General features: G+C 44.4%; 1 protein-coding gene across 3 annotated transcripts in view; it reads left to right on the top strand.

Moving 5' to 3' along the window:
- WWOX (WW domain containing oxidoreductase) overlaps positions 1-18,707 on the top strand; it is a 739,856-nt gene that overhangs the window by 440,936 nt on the left and 280,213 nt on the right. The window contains exon 9 of one of the 3 annotated variants that reach the window (XM_058528337.1): positions 9,632-10,763. The exons of the other annotated variants lie outside the window; for them this stretch is intronic. Within the exon in view, the coding sequence (XP_058384320.1) occupies positions 9,632-9,679 (48 nt within the window). The 3' untranslated portion in view covers positions 9,680-10,763. Of the gene's footprint in view, positions 1-9,631; positions 10,764-18,707 lie in introns of those variants that run through there. 3 annotated transcript variants of the gene reach the window in all.

An 18,707-nucleotide genomic window follows, 5' to 3' on the forward strand; every position in this document is an offset into this window, starting at 1 on the left:
CACACAAAAGTTCTTATAGTTTCTGTTTTGGGAGGGGCATGGCATTACTTCTCTCAGTCCACTGGCCGAAACAAATCACATGTCCTAGCCAGAAGTCCATGGGCTCGTGCAGGAAGGGCAGCAAATAACTGAAAGCGATAATACAGGCCAACATGGATGGGGTCAAGAAGATCCAACATCCATTTACTGAGGACTTAGACTTCCCAAGCGAATTGGATCCTGGAAAGCACCAGCATATGCTTTGTAATTCTTTACGGTCTTTGTAGATACAGATGGGAGTCAGAAAGCATGTGTCAGCCATTATTCCTGGGCCAAGCTTTGCTTTCAACATGGTGATCAGGGGTTCTTTTGAGAGCACTGTGTCCCAAGGGTGATCCCAGCAAAAATGTTTAAATAGATGTGAGTGAAAAGCAATTGCAAGGACCCTTGAAGGCGTGTGAAGGATGGTAAAGTTACTTGGGTGCTTTTTCTAAAGATAAATGTTTGAGGTTAGGCAAGCTGTTTGTGCCCAAACATTTGATGAGTTGTCATATGATGGAGGGTCCATCTCTGTTACGGTAGGCAGCATGGCACGTAGGCTTTGGAGGCAGCTGGGGTCCACCTTCCTTCTGAACTTACGGCACAGGCAGCCCTGGGCATATGTCTTCATGTCAGTTTTCTCACCAATGAAATGAAGATTACAATATTTAACTTGCAGCATTGTTGTGAGGATTAGAACCACCATCTCTAAGGCCCTCTCTAAGCACAGTCCCTGGGATAGCATAAGTGCTTAAGAATTAGCAGATATCAGTACATGTCTCATTTCTTCCAGAAGCCATAGGGTCACTGCCGAGGCTAGGTTTCACTGCCCTATGCCCCCCGCTGGTGAATCTATGACCTCTGTCATTTCATAACCCCACCGAATACTTCTGGGTTCCCCAAAAGATGTTTCTGGTGAGTTCTTGGAGAGACTGTTCTTCACTAACTCATGGTTTCTGTCCTCAGCTTCTCTTACATAAGGCCTTTCCCCTCTCCATTGTCCATAAAGACACTTGAGGACACCTGGTCAGCACCACTGATGCTGGTGTCCATCACCCCTGACCCCACTAATGTCTGTGCCCAGGGCCCATCTCCTGGTGCTCCCAGCACTGCCAAACCCTCAGAGGCTAGAGCAGGGATAACTTTTCTGGAAACCTCAGTGCATCAAAGCCTCATGGTGTTCCCTATAGTCTTGGTGAGTGTGTACCCTGCCTCCAAGCTGTGACACAGTTGGTCATTGGGACCCTGGAGCTGCCTGAGTGCCCCTTGTTCTAAGAGCTCCTCATAAAAACAGATGGATATCTATAAGGGTAATCTGGTAAACCCATCTCTGGGAAAATCGCTGCAAGAGGTGTTCACCCTCCTTCTTCCCCTGCAAAACCTGCACGCAAGTCATCCTGTGGAATTTTACCTATAGGAGGTGCTCTCCACCAGTTTAACACACCTGAATTCCAGCTTAAAGTTGAAATCACCGCTGTCATTGCTGTGCCAATATCACAGCGGATGACTGAAAAATGCCTAGAAAGAATAGCCAAGCACTGATTGGAGGAAAGTCCCAGCTCCTTGTAAAGAACTTTCCTTCAGAGAACGCTATTGAAAATTGGAACTACAGGATCCTAACCGCTTGGCTGAAATCCTTGAGGCGATATGTGTTTAAGAATTTTTCAAAATTTAGGAAAGTGATATGCTGCATATTCTGTGTATTATACACATCAGCAAACTTATAGCCCGGGGCCAAATCTCGCCTGAGGATTCTTTTTGTAAATAAAGTTTTGTTGGTACACAGCTAGGCCCGCTTGTTTACTGTTGTCCATGGCTGCTTTCAGCAGCAGTAGCAGAGCCAAGTAGTCACGACAGCAGCCATATGCCTACAAAGCCTAAAATATTTACTGTCTGGCTCTTTAGAAAGTTTGCTAAACCTTGTATGATGTAATACCCCTGGGGGCAGCACCTTGTAATTAAACACATGAATATCTCTGCATCAAAATGAATGGACATTCACACTCAGTAAGATAAATAACTTAGAGTCAGCTCTAGACAGCTTTTGCTACCAAATAGTTATCAAAAGAACCTTCTGTGTTCAGAGCCTTTTGGGTTTCATAGAATCCTTTCCAGCTTTGACATTGTGGGTAGATGCACACAGCAGCAGGAATGGAGCGGAACGGGATGGTTTATTTATATGTGCGCTCTTTTATTATTAGTAGAATCATGCTTATTGTATCTTCCACACACCTTTTGCTTTAGTCCCGATTGCTACGTTTCAGGCTGGGGCCCTGAGGCATCCCCTGTACCCTGGCAGGGGTGGAGGTGGCAGGCCCTCCAAGCCAGCAGAGAACCATAAATTGTTGTGTGTCCTGCTGGGTGTGCTTCCACATCCTTCTGGAAGCTGACCCTGGGGAGCTGACCCGACACCTGTCCGTGCCAATCTCTTGACTTCAGGAAAGCTTTTGGGTCTTTGTGCCAAAGAGGGCAGAGGCACACAGCAGATAAAGTGAAGGAATCCCCCCTCTACTTTAGTCCAGTTCGGAGGACTCCCCCTCCTTGATACTGAGGCTGAGTGAGGCGCAGGGGTTGGGGTACCAACAGCAGGCTCTACCTTGCAGTGTTTTATGTACCAGAAATAGTGGCATAGTGGCCTTTTAAATGCATTCTTAGCTTTTTCTTTTCCATGGCTCTTTGTGATGCTTAGTTTCATCAGTCAACAGGTATTTAATAATCCCTTGCTCTGGGCTGAGTATTGTAAACAGTTTGACCCTGATCTTACTAGAAGGTGAGACTAATCTATCGACAATTCAGAAATAGCATGTTCTGAGTTTGGGGACTCTTTTGTGTGATTCTAGTTGTAAAATAATTTTTGTAAGTTTTAGATTTTTATTTAAATTTGTGTATTAGGATTTCCACTATTTTTGGAAGATTGTGGGCTAAGTTATGACATTGTGGAAACATGATTACAAACTCTACATTTTCTGTGTACCATGCCGGTTGTTTGATAGTGCATAGTCACTCTAGAAGGTGCTAATGAGAGATCTGAAGCCCCAGGCTCTGCTACAGACCCCTTCCTCTGGGTCATGGCTGCGTTTGCTCTCTTCTCCATGTCCCAGGGCTTGGTGCATAGTGGGCTCAAAAATACATATTGAAAGGAACTGAGGAAGGGAGGGAGAAAATGCTGTCTTACGAAATCAACTGGGCAATCTTCCAGAAAATAATATTAGTTAGTCTCCTTCTCCCTCTCCCCATTTAGAATTCTCTGCCCTATGTCTCGTTGGCCCCCATGGCCTCCAAAGATATTGTTCTCTGCTTTCTCTGGGTGTGTGTGTATGCATGCCTGTGTAGGTATGTGCACTCACTCACAATGAGCTTTTTAAAAAAAAATTAATTATATAAGCAAGTAGGATGTTATTTAATGTTTGTTTTGTTTTAACAAAGGACAAATTTAAGATAGTGGACACCTTCTGAGAAAACCCAGTGTGATGATCTGGGTAGCCTTGCCAGGCCTTTTTAGCGTGTACACTGCCAGATAAATAGTCTGGTCGTTTTGTTCAGTTCTCCAAGTTGACTGGTCAATTTCAGTTTAAAAAAGTGGTCAGACTTGTGGCTTTGCCAAGTGGCCCAATTACTGCTTGGGATTGATCTGGTTCTTCACTGTGCTCAGTGCAGTGACTCAACGTGAACACAGGTGGCGCACGTGAGCAGCCACATGAAGAAGCCTGGGGTTCTTTCTCAGGGGTTCTGCCCTGTATGTTTGGAGGCCAACAGGCAAGCATTCCTAAAATGTGTCCTCCAACCCCAAGCTGGAAGTGAGTTCCCTGCCCACGCCTCCTGCTTCCCTGGCACTTGCCCCCATGGGTCCTACCCCATCCCGCCGGATTCCAGGACAAACATGTGCACGCCCTGGGCCCTCTGTGTCACCGTGGGCTCCACGTCCATTGGCCCATTAGCAAAGTGCCTCCCATATTTCAGGAACTCAGGAAATGTTTGTTTGAATGGTGGAATGAAGCTGCTCTGCTATATTTCCACATTTCTGTCAATCAAAATATTAATTGACCTTTGTGTCACACCTTTTCATTTGCACAGCGTTCATCGTTATAACAAACTGTGAGTCAGAAAGGATTTTTTAATCTTTGTTTTATCATTATCATATCAACAACAACATTAACAACTAATATTTATTGAACCCCTACTACGAGCCAGCATTGTGTTCAGCACCACGCATGCGTTATCTGATTAAATTTTCATGACAAGCCTGTGAGGTTGTGACTATCCACGTTTTGCCTATGATGGAAGCATGAAATGACTCACCCAAGGCCACAGTCCAGGGCAGGGACTCAATTCCCCATGCCTGACTCCAAACCCTTGCTCTTGGACTTTCCGTCTCAAATGGGCAAGTATTGGAAGTTCTCGTTTTGGACCTTGTATTAGTTTCCCAGGGCTGCCATAACAAAGTACCACAGACTGGGTGCCTTAAACAACAGAAATTTACTTTCTCCCACTTCTGCAGGCTGGAAGCCCAAGATCAAGGTGTTAACTGTTTTGGTTTCTTCTGAGGCCTCTCTCCTTGGCTTGTAGATGGCCATCTTCTCTCCCTGTCCTCACATGGTCTTCCCTCTTTGTGTGTCTCTGTCCTAATCTCCTCTTCTTATTAGGACAGAAATCATATTGGATTAGAGCCCACTCTAATGACCTCATTTTACCTTAATTGTCTCTTTAAAGGTCCTGTCTCCAAATACAGTCACATTCTCAGGTACTGGGGGTTAGGGCTTCAACATGAATTTTTGAGGGAATGCAATTCAGCCCATAACAGACCTCTTCTCAAATGGAATCAGTGTTTAGTCTGGGGAACAAACCCAGAATTGCTTTAATCTTTGTAATATGTATGACTCATGAGAGAGCCCCCTGCCCCCCAAGATAGCACTGAGAGGGAGAGAAGAAAGCCTGGAGTCGCCTTCCTGTCACATGTGTTGGTCCGGGATCCAACATTCAGCTGACTAGCTTTTCACTGGTGCCTTGGATGTGCCCAGCATGGATCTTTCCCAAGTAAGAGGCCTGGAGTTAGAGAAATGCACAGCCCTCAGTGTTGCTGCAGGCTCAGAGACCTTATCTAGCCTATCATTGCAGGGCAAAGTTTCCTCAACTTTTTATGTAAGTATAATATAAGCAGAAAAGGGTATACACTCTATGTGTATTAAAGCAGAAAAGGTTACACACTGTACGTGTATACCGTAATGAATTTGCACACACTGACACACATGAGTAACCAGCACCCACATTAATAGACAGGATAATTCCAGGACCTCAGCCACCCTCTCATGTCCCCTTCCAGCCACTGCTGCTGTGCGATTTCTAACCTCAGTTATATGATTCATTTTGTCAATAGAAAAGCAAAGAGAGACAATGGTTACAGTAGAAAAGCCTTACCTTTGTGAGGATTCCTTTAGACCGAGCTCTACTCCTCATTTACCAGGGGACACCAAAAAGGCAGATTAATCTCTCACCTCAGCTTCCTCTTCTGTCAAATGGGGGGAGAAATCTCTAATTAATAATGAATGTGGAATACCTCAGACAGTATTAGACAAACAGCTGATCAAGACGGTACACTTATTAGCTAATGATGAAAAGGACAGATAAAGAATATGATACCTTTCACTTTCTGGAATGTGAAATGGAAGGAACTGGCCTAACTAGAAAACATCAGGCTCTTCTCGTTGGGCACTGAGGAGGGATGGTTATGAAGGTGTTAACAGGGACTGGCCCGGGCTTTCTGCTAAGACCCTGTTGATTGCCTGGATTTGGAATCCCTGGGGAGCACCTCCAGTCAATCAGGGTGCTGTGTGTTTTTCAGCTTTGCTGCTTGCAGCCTTGTAGAGAACTTTGTGTATCATCTGGAAGGAACCAGGGAGCTTGGGACTTTCAGGCTCAAGCTGTGTCCCCGGAAGGGAGGAAGTGGCTGCATCCATGGCAGAGGTACCTTTGCCAAACATCCTGTCAGGACTAGACACCACACATTGGGCAGTGTGGGGCAGTTTCTTGTCCCCTGTCACCTGTATTCAGGACTCTTGTCCTTTGAGAAGTTCCCATTGGCACAGTATTTTAATATTTATCTATGTACTTCCTGCTTCTTGATGTACTACACAAGAATTGATTTTCAAGAAATATATTTAGGATTTTTTCTTTGCACGCTCTTGGGTTGGCAAAACTCATATTTGCATAGAAATAATCTTTAGTGAGCTCTACTTGCAAATGTATCAAATTTGTAAACATCACTAGTGTAAAGACATATTTTTGGTTATGGATTTCCCCCTCAGTTTATTTCTTCTTTCATTGATCATGTCTGGGTTGCCACACAATCCATTTATTTGGTTGGGATTTTGTTTTTGAGCAATTTATTTGCCCAGGTTGTGTTTCTGTATATTAAAGCATCTCACCACCGTTTATTTTTTTACGTGATGATTTCAAAATAAAATAATCCCATTCAAAGGTTGTTCAAATGCTCCTTCTGGTGAAGATAAAGCACATGGTAAAGTCTTTTACCTCCTGTCTCTTCTCCTCCCTCCATCCACAATTTACCTTTGAAGATGTGGGGTTTTAATAGGCAGGCTAGAGCACAGAAACCAGATGGTTTTAACTCACACCTGTGAAAGTGCCGGGGTTCTGAAAAACATTAAAGTTAATGGCCAGAACAGGGCTGCGTAGCTCAGTGGAATTTTACTTAACTGGCATATCATTCTGGTTAACTGAACTTTCCAGTTAACTGACGGTTACATCTGCTCGTGCCCACTCCTGACCCCACCCCACCACCACCCAATTCCTCCTTGTATGCAATTGGCTTCATTTCCCCCTCTTCTCCTTTCTCTCGTCTCCTCCACCTCACCCCTTCCGTCTCTCTCCTGTTGACTGATTTCTTTCCCTCTTGACCTTGCTTATTCTTTTTTTCTTTCAGCTTCATTTCCTCTTCTATCTAGACACATTCCGATTTGTTTTGTATCTGGTGGCCCCAGAACTTGGCTTTTATTAGCCAGCGTATAACGTTCGATCATTCACTATCCTCCTTGAACCTTGCGTTGTTCTGATCTTTCAGACAACTAGACTTTGAACCTGTCTTGGCTTTTCTTGCTGCTTTCATGCTCCTGGAGGTCCAAGTTCATTGTTAGGCTGGTTGAAGGAGAGATTTGCTAGCCCAGTTGTCAGCTGCTGAAGTTTTAACTGTGTATTTTAAGTATGACTGTATTTTTTTACATAATACCTGGGCAGGTAATTCTAGGAAAACCTTGAAAAGATATGATTATTTAGAAGAAATATGGGGTTCTGTCTTGTTTCCTCTCTATTCTTCTGTCCTTCTGCACCAGGGTTCTAAGCTCACGCTCACAGGTGAAGTAATTCTGACCCTACGGTGCTGAAATTGTCTTTGAAAGTGAACCCCTGTGTTTTCTTCCTCTCTTTGGCAGGTGGGTCCTGAGGTGGGCCCAGTGATTTCCCACCTCCTGGTGTCCACACCCTGGTGTGGTCCCCTCCCCTTGAGTGTGGGTGGGACCTGTGACTTGCTTCTAACCAATAGAATATGAAAAAGATGATGGGATGTCACTTCCTTGATGAGGCTACATTACATTGCAAAGTGAAGAGATTTTGCAGATATAATTAAGGCCCCAAATCAGTTGATTTTAAGTTAATCAGAAGAGAGATCATTCTGGGTGGGCCTGACTTAGTCAGATGAAACTGACTTAGTCAGTTCCTTAAAAGAGGAACTGAATTCAAAGACATTCTCCATTTATGGCTTTAAAGAAGTAAGCTGCCATGTTGTGATAGGGTCCATGAAGAGGGCCATGCGGCAAAGAACTTCAGGCGGCTTCTAGGGGCTGAGAGCAGCCCAAAGTAGACAGGGAGAAAACAGGGCTATTGCTCCTTCCACCTCAAAGGGATAAATTCTGCCAACAACCTGAAGGAGCTTGAAGGTGATTGACCTTCCCCAGCAAAGCCTCTGATGACCCCACAGCCCAAATGATACCTGGATTTTAGCGGGTGAGAGCTTGAAGTTGAGAACCCAGCTAAGCCATGCCCACATTCATGACCCATGGAAACTGTAAGATAATAAATGTGTGTTGTTTTCAGCCACTAAATTTGTGGTAATTTGTTACACAGCAATAGAAAACAGATACATTCTGGCTAGTAGAGACTTTACCTCTCTTTAATATTCTGTTGTACAGCAGGTTCTAAGTTACTCCCTAGGCCTCAGAGGAGAGCTAGAAAGATGATGACCCCATAAGAAATATGTATTTTATAAGAAATTTCATAAGATTTTCAACTATGAACTACGAGGAAAATAATATATAGCACCAGCTTCATATGAGCATTTAGATACACGTCTACTTACAAAGTCACATGTTGTGTGTCATAAAATGTTGTCAGGACCAGCTCATGTGGCCAGAATGTGGCACAGCCTTCCCTCCGTAGGTCATCTTGTGACTTACTGAGGAGAAACAAGGTGACTTCAAGGTATAGGTCACACCATCCACTTTATAGATGAGGAATGTAGGAGTCCACAGCATCTCGCAGGTAGAACTCAATATAAGTCCTCCGTGTTGAATCGCATTGACCTAAGAGGTCATATGATTTCCATTAGTTTACAGAGCAACCCAAGGGCAGAAGTGAAATTGGAATTTCACTTGTGAATTTCTGAAACCTTGTTTTATTTATATATTTATTCAATCTGTTTTTTTCCTTTTTTTTTGGCCTAGAACCATCTTTCCCTTTGAAAACTCCCTGAGTGCCCCAGCATTATTTTCTAAAAGGGATGTATTTCTAACTGGCAGGCCCAATCGGGCTGTGCAAAGTGTTTGCTACCTTCCATGCTCACCCAACCCGAAATAATTGTCTCTATGTTCCTTTTACTGTCACCTCTGAAACAAGATGAAGAAACCAACGGTTTGCTTTAGAACGCATTAACTTCTTTATCACATTAATACTGACTCATATCTTATTTCCCACTTGCAGTAAGAAAACCATTCAAATCTTTCCCTCCCAGGACAATATCTTTAATAGCTTCTGTGTGTTTCCTATTTTTGGCTGTTTCTGTATAAACAGACTAATCTAATAGCATGCTGAACCGTCTAACTTGGCAGAAATTCAGAAAATCACTCATTTCTATGGCAAGCTAGGATGCCAAGAAGGGGGGAAAAATCCCTCATTTTTATTGCAGAAAGATTTTTCTTAAAGTTGTCTTTCATGAACATAATATGTCTATCATTTGGAATTCTCTAGCACCCTGACTGGAAATTATTTACTGCAGAAAGCCACAATGGCAAACAAGACAGAAATATTCCCTGTACAATTTCTGTCTTGAATTCATTCGCCTAAAGGAGCAGGATGGTATGAGCACCGTTTTGTATGCTAGCATGGTTATGCAAGGTGGCGCTCACCTCTGGGGCATGCGCACAAAGCCTTTTTCATTGAACCTAAGCGGTGGGAACATCATGGCCCCATGCAAAGCCTGCCAGTGGCCTGCCCGCCTAGAGTTCTGCTCTATCGCTGGACCAGAAGCCTGTCTCTGGGAGGAGCTGTTCTTGCTGACATCCTAGGATACCTCCCACCCACTTTGATTGTTGTCCCTTATGTGTTGCAGATCCCAAGTAGTGTGCGGTGTGGCCTGAAGTCTGGGTTCCCACTCTGAGCTATTAAGCATTTTTGGAGAACATCACGAATCATGCTGATGGAGCCACTGACAACTCCGCTTTATGGGAACCAGGATCCCTGTTCTGGGCCCCACACTCTGCGCCCGTCCATGGTCCATGGCTCCCTTCTAGCTGTGCCTCTCCCCCCAGGAGAGGAATCCCTGGGGCCTGTCCACAAGCCTTGCGTGTCCCCTTTAAGGGTAACTGGGACCCCAGAACTCTCTACCCAGACAACTCCCAACCCACTTCTAGAATGTCATATGCCTTTCCGTATACTATTCTTTCATTTCATTTAGCATATATATTTATTTTATTTTTTAAATAGACATTACGTTTTTGATCAGTTGTAGATTTACACAAAAACTGAGACAATAGTACAGAGTTCCCATATAGCTCACACCCAGTTTCTCCTATGATTAACATCTTACATCATTTGGTACATTTATTAGAATTAAAGAACCAATATTAATATATTATTATTATTCCAGAATCCCATCCAGGATACCACATTGCATTTAGTCCTCATGTCTCCTTAGGTTTCTCTGGGCGGTGACAGTTTCTCAGACTTTCCTTGTTGTTGATGACGTTGACAGTTTTGAGGAGTACTGTTCAGGGATTATGTCGGATGCCCCAATATTGGAATTTGTCTCACTTTTTTTCATAATTAGAGTGGGGTTATGGGTTGTGCGGGAGAGAGCACAGAGGTAGAGTGCTGTTCGCATCACCTTGTATCAAGGTCACATGCTATCAACAGCACTTATCTCTGTTGATGTTGACCTTCTTCACTGGCTGAGGTAGCATTTGTCAAGTGTCTGCACTGTACAGTTACTCTTTTCCCATCCATCCCATGCCGGTCTCTTGGAGGGAAGTTGCTGTGTGCGGCCCACACTTACGGAGTAGGGATTTATGCTCTCACTTCTTGTGGGCAGAGTATCTACATAAACTATTTAGAATTCTTCCGCATGGGAGATTTGCCTCTTTTCCCCCACTTATTTATTTATTCAGTCGTTTATTTGTATCAGTGTGGGCTCACGGATATTGATTTTCTACTTTGGGGTATAATCCACTACTACTGTATTTATTTTGTTGCTCAAATTGTTCCAGATTTGGACATCAGGAGCACTTTCAGTTGTCTCCTGTGTCCTTTTGACATAGCGCCATCATTGTAAAGTGGGTTTTTATTTTTATTTTCATTTCCTTTTTTGTTTTGCTTTTGTCCCTCTTTCTCCCTCCTCCCATCCCACATACATACACAAAGGACAGCGTGCTACTGTGATTTCGGGTATCTCAGTGGCATTTTTTCTGCTTTTATAAAAGTCACATTAGAACAGTGGGGAGTGTGGATGAGTTCTCTCTCTCATTGAACATTTACTCTGCATGATTTAGGGACCTTACAGGCCGCTCTCTTTCTTAGTGTGTTTGCCACCGTACCTACCCCAGGGGATGAAGCTTACAACCTGCTTGGCCACACCACCAGGTCTCCAAGTCCCAAACGAAGCAGGCTGTCAAAAATACTCAGCCAGGGAGAAAACCTGAATCCTAATGCTGGCTCGGTCCCCAACTTGGGCATCTTAGTTTGACCTATGTCCTCTCTATGCCCTAGTTTCTTCACCTTCATAATGAGGGGTTTGCCTTGGCTGGTCTCCAAGGCCTCTTCAGATCCTGAAATTCCATGATACTACGAGTCTTTGAGTAATGGCTCAGGAAGCCAAAAAGAAGTCACCAATGAGACCTCAGGTGTTCTGTTGGAAATTGTGGTAAAGACACAGAGAAAAGAACAAAAATACGAAGAAAGAGGCAAAACTGGCCTCATAAAAGGAAAAAAGAATGACTGTGAGGTGAGGGTTGAGGAGAGAAGAACAATTAACAGGGACAAGAAAGAAATAACTTTGGTGCTAATTCCTGTGAAAATTCTGGAACAAATAATTAAATACATAACTTCTGAATTTTTAGGAAAGAAAGTGGGGACCACTAAGGAAGAACATGAGTGGCATTTCTGTTAACTCTGTTTCACTTTCAAAAAGGTTACTGGACAGATAAAAGGTACAAAATAGAGTATATTGTGATTTCAGACGTGGTGGGCTTTGACAAGAGTGATGTGCCCTTAGACAGGTTTAATAAACAGTTAATAACGTCCAGATCAAGGGAGGCAAAATCCTCTGGATGTGGCATTAGTCAAACCACGTCTGGAATCTTGTTTTCTGTCTTGAGTATCACCTGATGGGAGTACTAATGACAAACTGGAATGTGTCCTTAGGAGAATAAGAGTGATGTGGGCCAGCACATAAGGAATGGGGTTGAATGAACTGGAATGTGTTTAACCTGAGGAAAATCCAAGAAGCTCCAGGTTTTTGAAGGCTTTTCAAAGGGCAGTAGATGTTGTCTACAGTGGAATGAACATCCACACAGAGGATTTGTGCCCTTTGTTGGAGATGTAAAAGCAAAAGCTGGATGCTGGACCATCTGTCATGGCTTCCATCTAAGGGATACCCTTTTAGGCAGAAGGTGTGGCTGGATAAGAGCTAAGGCCTCTTCTCCTTGTCAGATCCTATGGTGTTAATGTTGCCTGAAGATTCTCTTTCTTTTCAGTTCAGTGGTTCTGAAACCCAGCCCCCTTTGGAAACCCCTTTGTTTGCTTAAAATACAGATTCCCATTCCCTGTGTGGCCCCTCTAATATGCTTGGTCCGGGAGTTAGGTGGCAGTGTGGGTGCCAGGGATCTGCATTTCTGTTAAGCTCCCAAGGCGATTCTGATACACCCTTGGAGCTGAGAAGCATCCTCCTACTGGGATTGCCAGCTCCTTAAGGATAAGAACCATATTTTCTTCCTTTTTTGTATGCCTCCCCATACAAGGATAATTACATAGCATAAGCACAGAAATGCTTGTTGGTGGATTTATTCCAGCAATTTTTTTTAGCTCTCTTTGTCTGGAACTTTGCAAAATAAACACCATGATCACCCCATGCTTTGTGAGTAGCATGCTAGAATGGAATTTCACTGTTTTAAATTGGGAGTCAATTTCTTGGTTTCAACTGAATTATGAAAGGAAGAGGAGAGACCCTTGGAAAAGTATGAATGTTGATGCTGAGGACTAGCCAAGCGCCTCCCTTCCAGCTGGTACCATAAGGGGTTAAGAGACTGGCTGTTTTGAACCTCTTATTAGTGATAGTTCCAGATCCCTCCTCATTGTGCATTTATCTTGCCAGGGGCATATTTAGGGGATGTTTCCATTCTATTTTATCTGCAAAATTACTTTCCATTCTGAGGTCTTTTGTATAAGTATTCCCTTGAACCCATTCCAAAAAGTGGATTTTTAACCCAATAGAGCATAACTGCAGTGTTTTATCGTGCATACATATTTCAAAATGTGAATGTAAGTAGATTTCGCAAAGTTAAAATAAAATTAAAACTTTTCTAAAGGCACTGCTGCTTGCTTTTCCATGCTGGACTTTTCCCTTTGGGATTTTTATGCCATTTAAAAGACTCTAAAACAGGAAGATTTTTCACTTGGGTCATTTTTTTTTTCCCTCCACAAGGGATGGGGTACAGAAAGCCCTGATGAGGTCTGGCCTTCCTTTGTCCTCCTGTAGCACGCTTGGTAGCAGAGCAGAATGAGTTCTGAATCTGTGAGTTAGTGCCATTTATAGCAGCATCATCAGTAAGATTTCTAACTGGCATCTCGCTTCCCTCCTTGCCTCTCTTGAAATCCCTTCTTCAGGTGGAAGCTAAAGGCCTTTCTCTAAAATAGAAATCTGATCTTGCCACCACCCTATTTGCCACTTGCTGCTTAATCCCCCCACTGGCTCTCCATATCCCTTGGGATAAAAACCAAAATCCTTACTAGACCCTGCAAGGCCCCTGCCAATCTCTGCAGCCTACTCTCACCCCACGCTGGAACCTGCTAGCCTCCCCCGCTCCTGTCACAGGGCCTTTGCACAGACTATTGCCTCTGTCTGGAGTGGTCTTCCCTTCCTGCTTTAGTTAATGAACTCTTTCTCATCCTTTAGGGCTCACGTGGATCATCAGTTTCAACAACTTGCAAAGTTACTTCATCTTCCCAAGCTGTGTTTTCTTCTCTGTACAATAGAGTTAATATCTGTATCTTCTTAACTACGATTTTTTGGAGGGAAGTGAGGAATAAATGATATCATTCACTAAAGCACTTAACATTGTACTGGGCCCATAGTAGGTTTGCATGCTCTGAGTGTTAGCAGTCATTATTGAGCTGGTCTGCCACTCTACCCTTAAGTCTTTTTCTTTGGATTCTTCCACTGCTTATGCTGAAGAGGTTATTTTTTGGGGTGGGAGGGAGGGGGGAGAAGGTCATAGAAAATTAAGCAAGGGAGGAGGAAATGAGGGAGGTGTTGATATAACACTTACAATGCCCTTAGCATACCAGTGAAAGACCCTCTCTTCCCACACTGCTATGGTCCGAATGAATATGCCCCCCAAAATTCATATGTTGAAATCCTAACCCTCAAAGACCATGGTATTTGGAGGTGGGGCCTTTGAGAGGTACTTAATTCATGAGGATGGAGTTTTCTGGAGTGAGATTAGTGCCTTATAAAACAGGCCCCAGAGAGCTCCTTAGTCCCTACACCATGTGAGGACACAGGGAGAAGGTGCCAGCTGTGCACCAGGAACCCTCACTGGAACCCCACCATGCTGGCACCTTGATCTGGAACTTCCCAGCCTCCTGAACTGTGAGAAATAAATTTCTGTTGTTTATAAGCCACCCAATCTGTGGTATTTTGTTATAGCAGCCTGAATGGTCTAAGACACTGGCTTACTAGACCATGTTTTGGCCTAATGACCCCCTGTAAGTGTAAGGGAAAGAAAGGGCCATGGGAGAAGAGAGCCAACATCTATTATCCTCCTTTTACAGTGAAGAAATTGAGATTTGGAGAGCTTAAGTGCCTCCTGTGGGGTCACTCAGCTCATCAGGGACCGAGCAGGGATTGAATCCAGGGCCCTTAGCTTCCCAAGCCTTCATTCTCCCCACCATCCCCACCCTTTCTAACTCTGCACCAGCACAGTGCCTGTGTGTTCTGCACGCCTTGAAGACAGAACCACAACTCGGAACTTTGGTGAGGTCCTTCCTGTGTTCTCTAGAGCACACCCCGTGACACGGGCTTCCAGCCTTTCATTGTGCAGGTCTCTGACGTAGTAGACAGGCGTCTGGCTTGAGCGACGACACCACTACAAAGGTCCCCTGCTTTTCATAAACAGATGGCTGCAAGGCCACTTCTCTAAGAAAGCAACTTGTGTTCTCTCCTGCGCGCTTTTATGCTTCGCTGTGAAGTGCAAAGTCGAGCTGGCAGGCCTCTTTTTCTTCTCCACTTTATGTATGATTCATAAAGAGAGCTCGGCAGGTCGTGGGGTGTGCGGTGCAACCTGGACTGTGCTCCTGAGTGCATCACAAAGGGGCTGGGACCCGTTTCACTTTCCACTCGCATGTAGGTCAGCGAGGAGAGCAGGGGGAGAACCATCCTGCAGAGGATTGTTTTTCTCTCAGGTTTCTCTTTGCTGAGAACAATTCCAGCTCTGCTGCCCAAAGGACCGTAAGTACTGTTAGTAGTCTGACCCCCTAGGGAACCCAAAGAGACAGCCTCCAGACCAGTTAACAGTCGTGGGAGTTACATGTGCATCGCCTCACTTACCAGTGTTCCTGAGCCCAGAGGAGGCGCAGGTTGAAGATCCAGCCATATTCTTCTGCCCCACAGACCTTTCTTTACATTTGGAAGAACATTTCTGCCATTAGAGATGCACTCTTTCAAGTCTTTGAGAGCTTTACGTTAAAATACAAGTGCCCAGGGGAATAGGAACCCCATGAATTGTTGTCAGCTGATAGCTGACAGCTAGTTTAGTGTATAACTAGTATCTTGTTCTAAATGGATGTTACAATACCCAAGTTTGGAAATGATGTGCTTCTGTTTTTTATCTAGTTGACTGATGTTTAAGTCATCCTTATAATACCTCTTTCCCTTACCCACTCACTCATGCACGAAAAGTGCTCTTTGATTGGGAGAGCAAGTGGAAGCATTAAAGTTCTAGGGACTTAGGACTGATGGGGATGGGCCCCACCTGTCATCATCATACAGTGGGAACGAGGCTGAAGGCCATTGGTTTAGAGGTTCAGTACTAGGCTGCAGTGTGTTGTGTGTGTGTGTGTTTAGGTGGGATTGGGGTAAGTGTGTGTGTTTAGGTGGGATTGGGGTAAGTGCTGAATTTGTGAACAAAGAGGAGAAAGGGCTCAGAGCAGGAATGAGCCTGTAAAGAAACAAATATTTACAAAGCTTCTACAGCATTCCAGACCCTGTGCCGTGGTTTCACTTGCGATGCCTCCTCTGATCCTCACAGCGTCCCTGCAGTGCAGACTTCCCCACTGTACAGATAGGAAACTTTGCCCAATGTCGTTAGATTTCAAATGTCAATGTGTCTGGTGTGAAAACCATGCTCTTTCCCCTCTGTATCTGCAGTGGAATGTTATCTGACTGAGGATTGGCTGGGATCTGGCTTGGGTCTACCAGAATTAGATGTATGAGACCCTTTCAATTTAAGCCTGAAGTATTTTGCTGATTGGGTGGACGCCTGGCTCTCCCTTTAATCCACTGCCCAGGAGGCCTGAGGGAGGATGGCAGGTGGACTTGGGTCTTAGCCACACTGCCTTAGGTCCTGATTGAGGGAGTCTGAGACAGCTCATCGGGGAGGAAGGGCAGGGGTTCTGATGGGCTGTTCTTGCCTAGAGCAGAGGGGAGACAGAATTGCTTGAAATGGCCTTATGGACTGAATGTTTTTGTCCCCCCGAAATTCATATGTTGAAACCCTTGCCCTCAATGTGATAGTATTTGGAGATGGGGCCTTTGGGAGGTAATTAGGTTTAGATGAGGTCATGAGAGTGGGACCCTCATGTTGGGATCAATGCCTTTGTAAGAAGAGGAAGATAGAGATCTCTCTCTCTCTCTGTGTTCACGCACTGAGGAATGGCCCTGTGAGGACGCAGCCTGAGGCGGCCATCTGCAAACCTGGAAGAAAGCCCTCCCCAGACACTGAATCTGCTGGTACCTTGATCTTGGACTGCCAGCCTCCAGAACTGTGAGAAAAAAATGCCTGTGGTTTAAGCCACCCAGTATATGGTATTTTGTTATAGCAGCCGAGCAGACTAAGACACAGGGTTAGTGTTGTGTAACTTGCAGAATTAGAATTGTCCTGGGTAGACCACTTATTTTCTGTGAGCCTTGGGTAAGCCACTCGTCCTCTCTAAGCCTCAGTTTCTTCATCTACAAAATTGAGTGTGTTAACAGTCTCTTCCTCAGAGAGTTGTTGGGAGGATTAAATGCTGAAAATGCTCATACAGCAGTCTCACAGAGACTAACACATTAAGTGTTCAGTACTTAGCCAGCACCATCAACATCATCCGCATCATCATCATCAACATCGTTAACATCATTGTTGTCATCTTCGTCATCATGAAAAGCACTAGGGATCAGTTTGCCCTTGACCTGGGTGTCCGTGATGGAAAATCTGTGAGTGGCAGACACACACAAAACTCAGAAGTTGGCCTTTCCATGCAGGCATCAGTGATGGCCACTTTAGGGGAAAAATGCTTTAGAAACCAGGTCACAGAGGAAAGTGCCTCTTATTGTACAGAAGGGCCGAGAGTTCTGCTGTGGAAGTGTGGAGGAAGCCCGGCCTAATTGCATTGATAATACAATCCCGTAACTCATTCTGCCAACATGAAGGTGGATGGACGGTCCCCATCCTGGCCGCCAAACATTGCGCGTGTTTCCCTAGGAGAGGCATCTGCACTCCAACAGTGATTAAAGTGCCCTGGACAGGCCCTTGCTATTAAGAGTTTGTGGCTCCAGTTTAATAAAAGGTAATATATTAAAATGGAAACATATTATTGATAAGGACTAGACATGTTATGGACCAGATTAATGCTTTGATAATACAAAATGCAGGGAAAGGAAGCCGAGGGTTATTGAATACCTACTATGCACTGACTGCTCTGCTGGACACCTTAGAGACCTCACGGCAAAGTACCCCATGCCTTCGAATAAACCACATCTGGCCTCTCTCTGATATATTAATATATTTAATTATCAGACTTTCGGCATTAAAGAAGATTACAATAGAGGCATCCAGTTGACTGGGGAATAGTTACTGCAAACAATAAGCTCTTTTGAATAAACTGATACTGACTTAATGAGGTTTTGCTGTGTATTATTATTATTTTCCTGCTGGAAAATCGACTGACTGGTCTCCTCCACCATTCTCTGGCCTTTTGCTTACTAGTAATGACCCCCTTTTCTCTCGCTCCATGGGAACTTTTAAAAATCTAAATTAATGGATTTTTCAGCCTCAAGTTTCGGAATTCTAAGCGGGTAAGTGCTCAATTACCGAGGCGTGCGAACAAAAATAGGCCCCTTAGCTAGGAGAGTAAAAATAGAGAGGAGTCCCCGCACCTTCCCTGGAGTTGTGCTTTTGTTTCTGGAAAAGGATCAGGAAGTATTCAACCTCCAGTTAATTTGGCTGCTCCTTCAGATCACTTCTTCCTGGTGCCGACATAAGCCCCATCATTTAAAGAATTCATGAAACCAGTCTGAGGGCCTGTGCATTGGGGGGGATTCCTTATCTGGCTGAAGAGGCTGGTGTGGTTTGGACTGGTTCCCCTCGTCTGCCCAGTTCCAGACAGGGGCATGTGCCCGTTTGAGACTGGCTGATGGTTCATGCTACTTAGCCTGTCCATCCAGAGCACACCAAGGAACCTGGATAATAAAAAAGAAATAGCACACACTGAAAGGCTGCCACACCTCCTACATTTCCTACTTACGCTCCCAAGAACCCAGTGATGATAAGCATCCCTGCCCCCACATTACAGATGAGACTTTAATGGTCCAAGCATCTGGTCCATGGTCATGTCACTCGTCAGTGGCCTTCTAGAACTTTCTACTGCCTCACACTCCCTTAGTCACTGACATCATTCTCAGAACAAAGAAACAAAGAAGAGGGGGCTGAAGAGGT

This window comes from Diceros bicornis, chromosome 32 (assembly GCF_020826845.1).
Source record: "Diceros bicornis minor isolate mBicDic1 chromosome 32, mDicBic1.mat.cur, whole genome shotgun sequence".
NCBI classification, from domain to species: domain Eukaryota; kingdom Metazoa; phylum Chordata; class Mammalia; order Perissodactyla; family Rhinocerotidae; genus Diceros; species Diceros bicornis.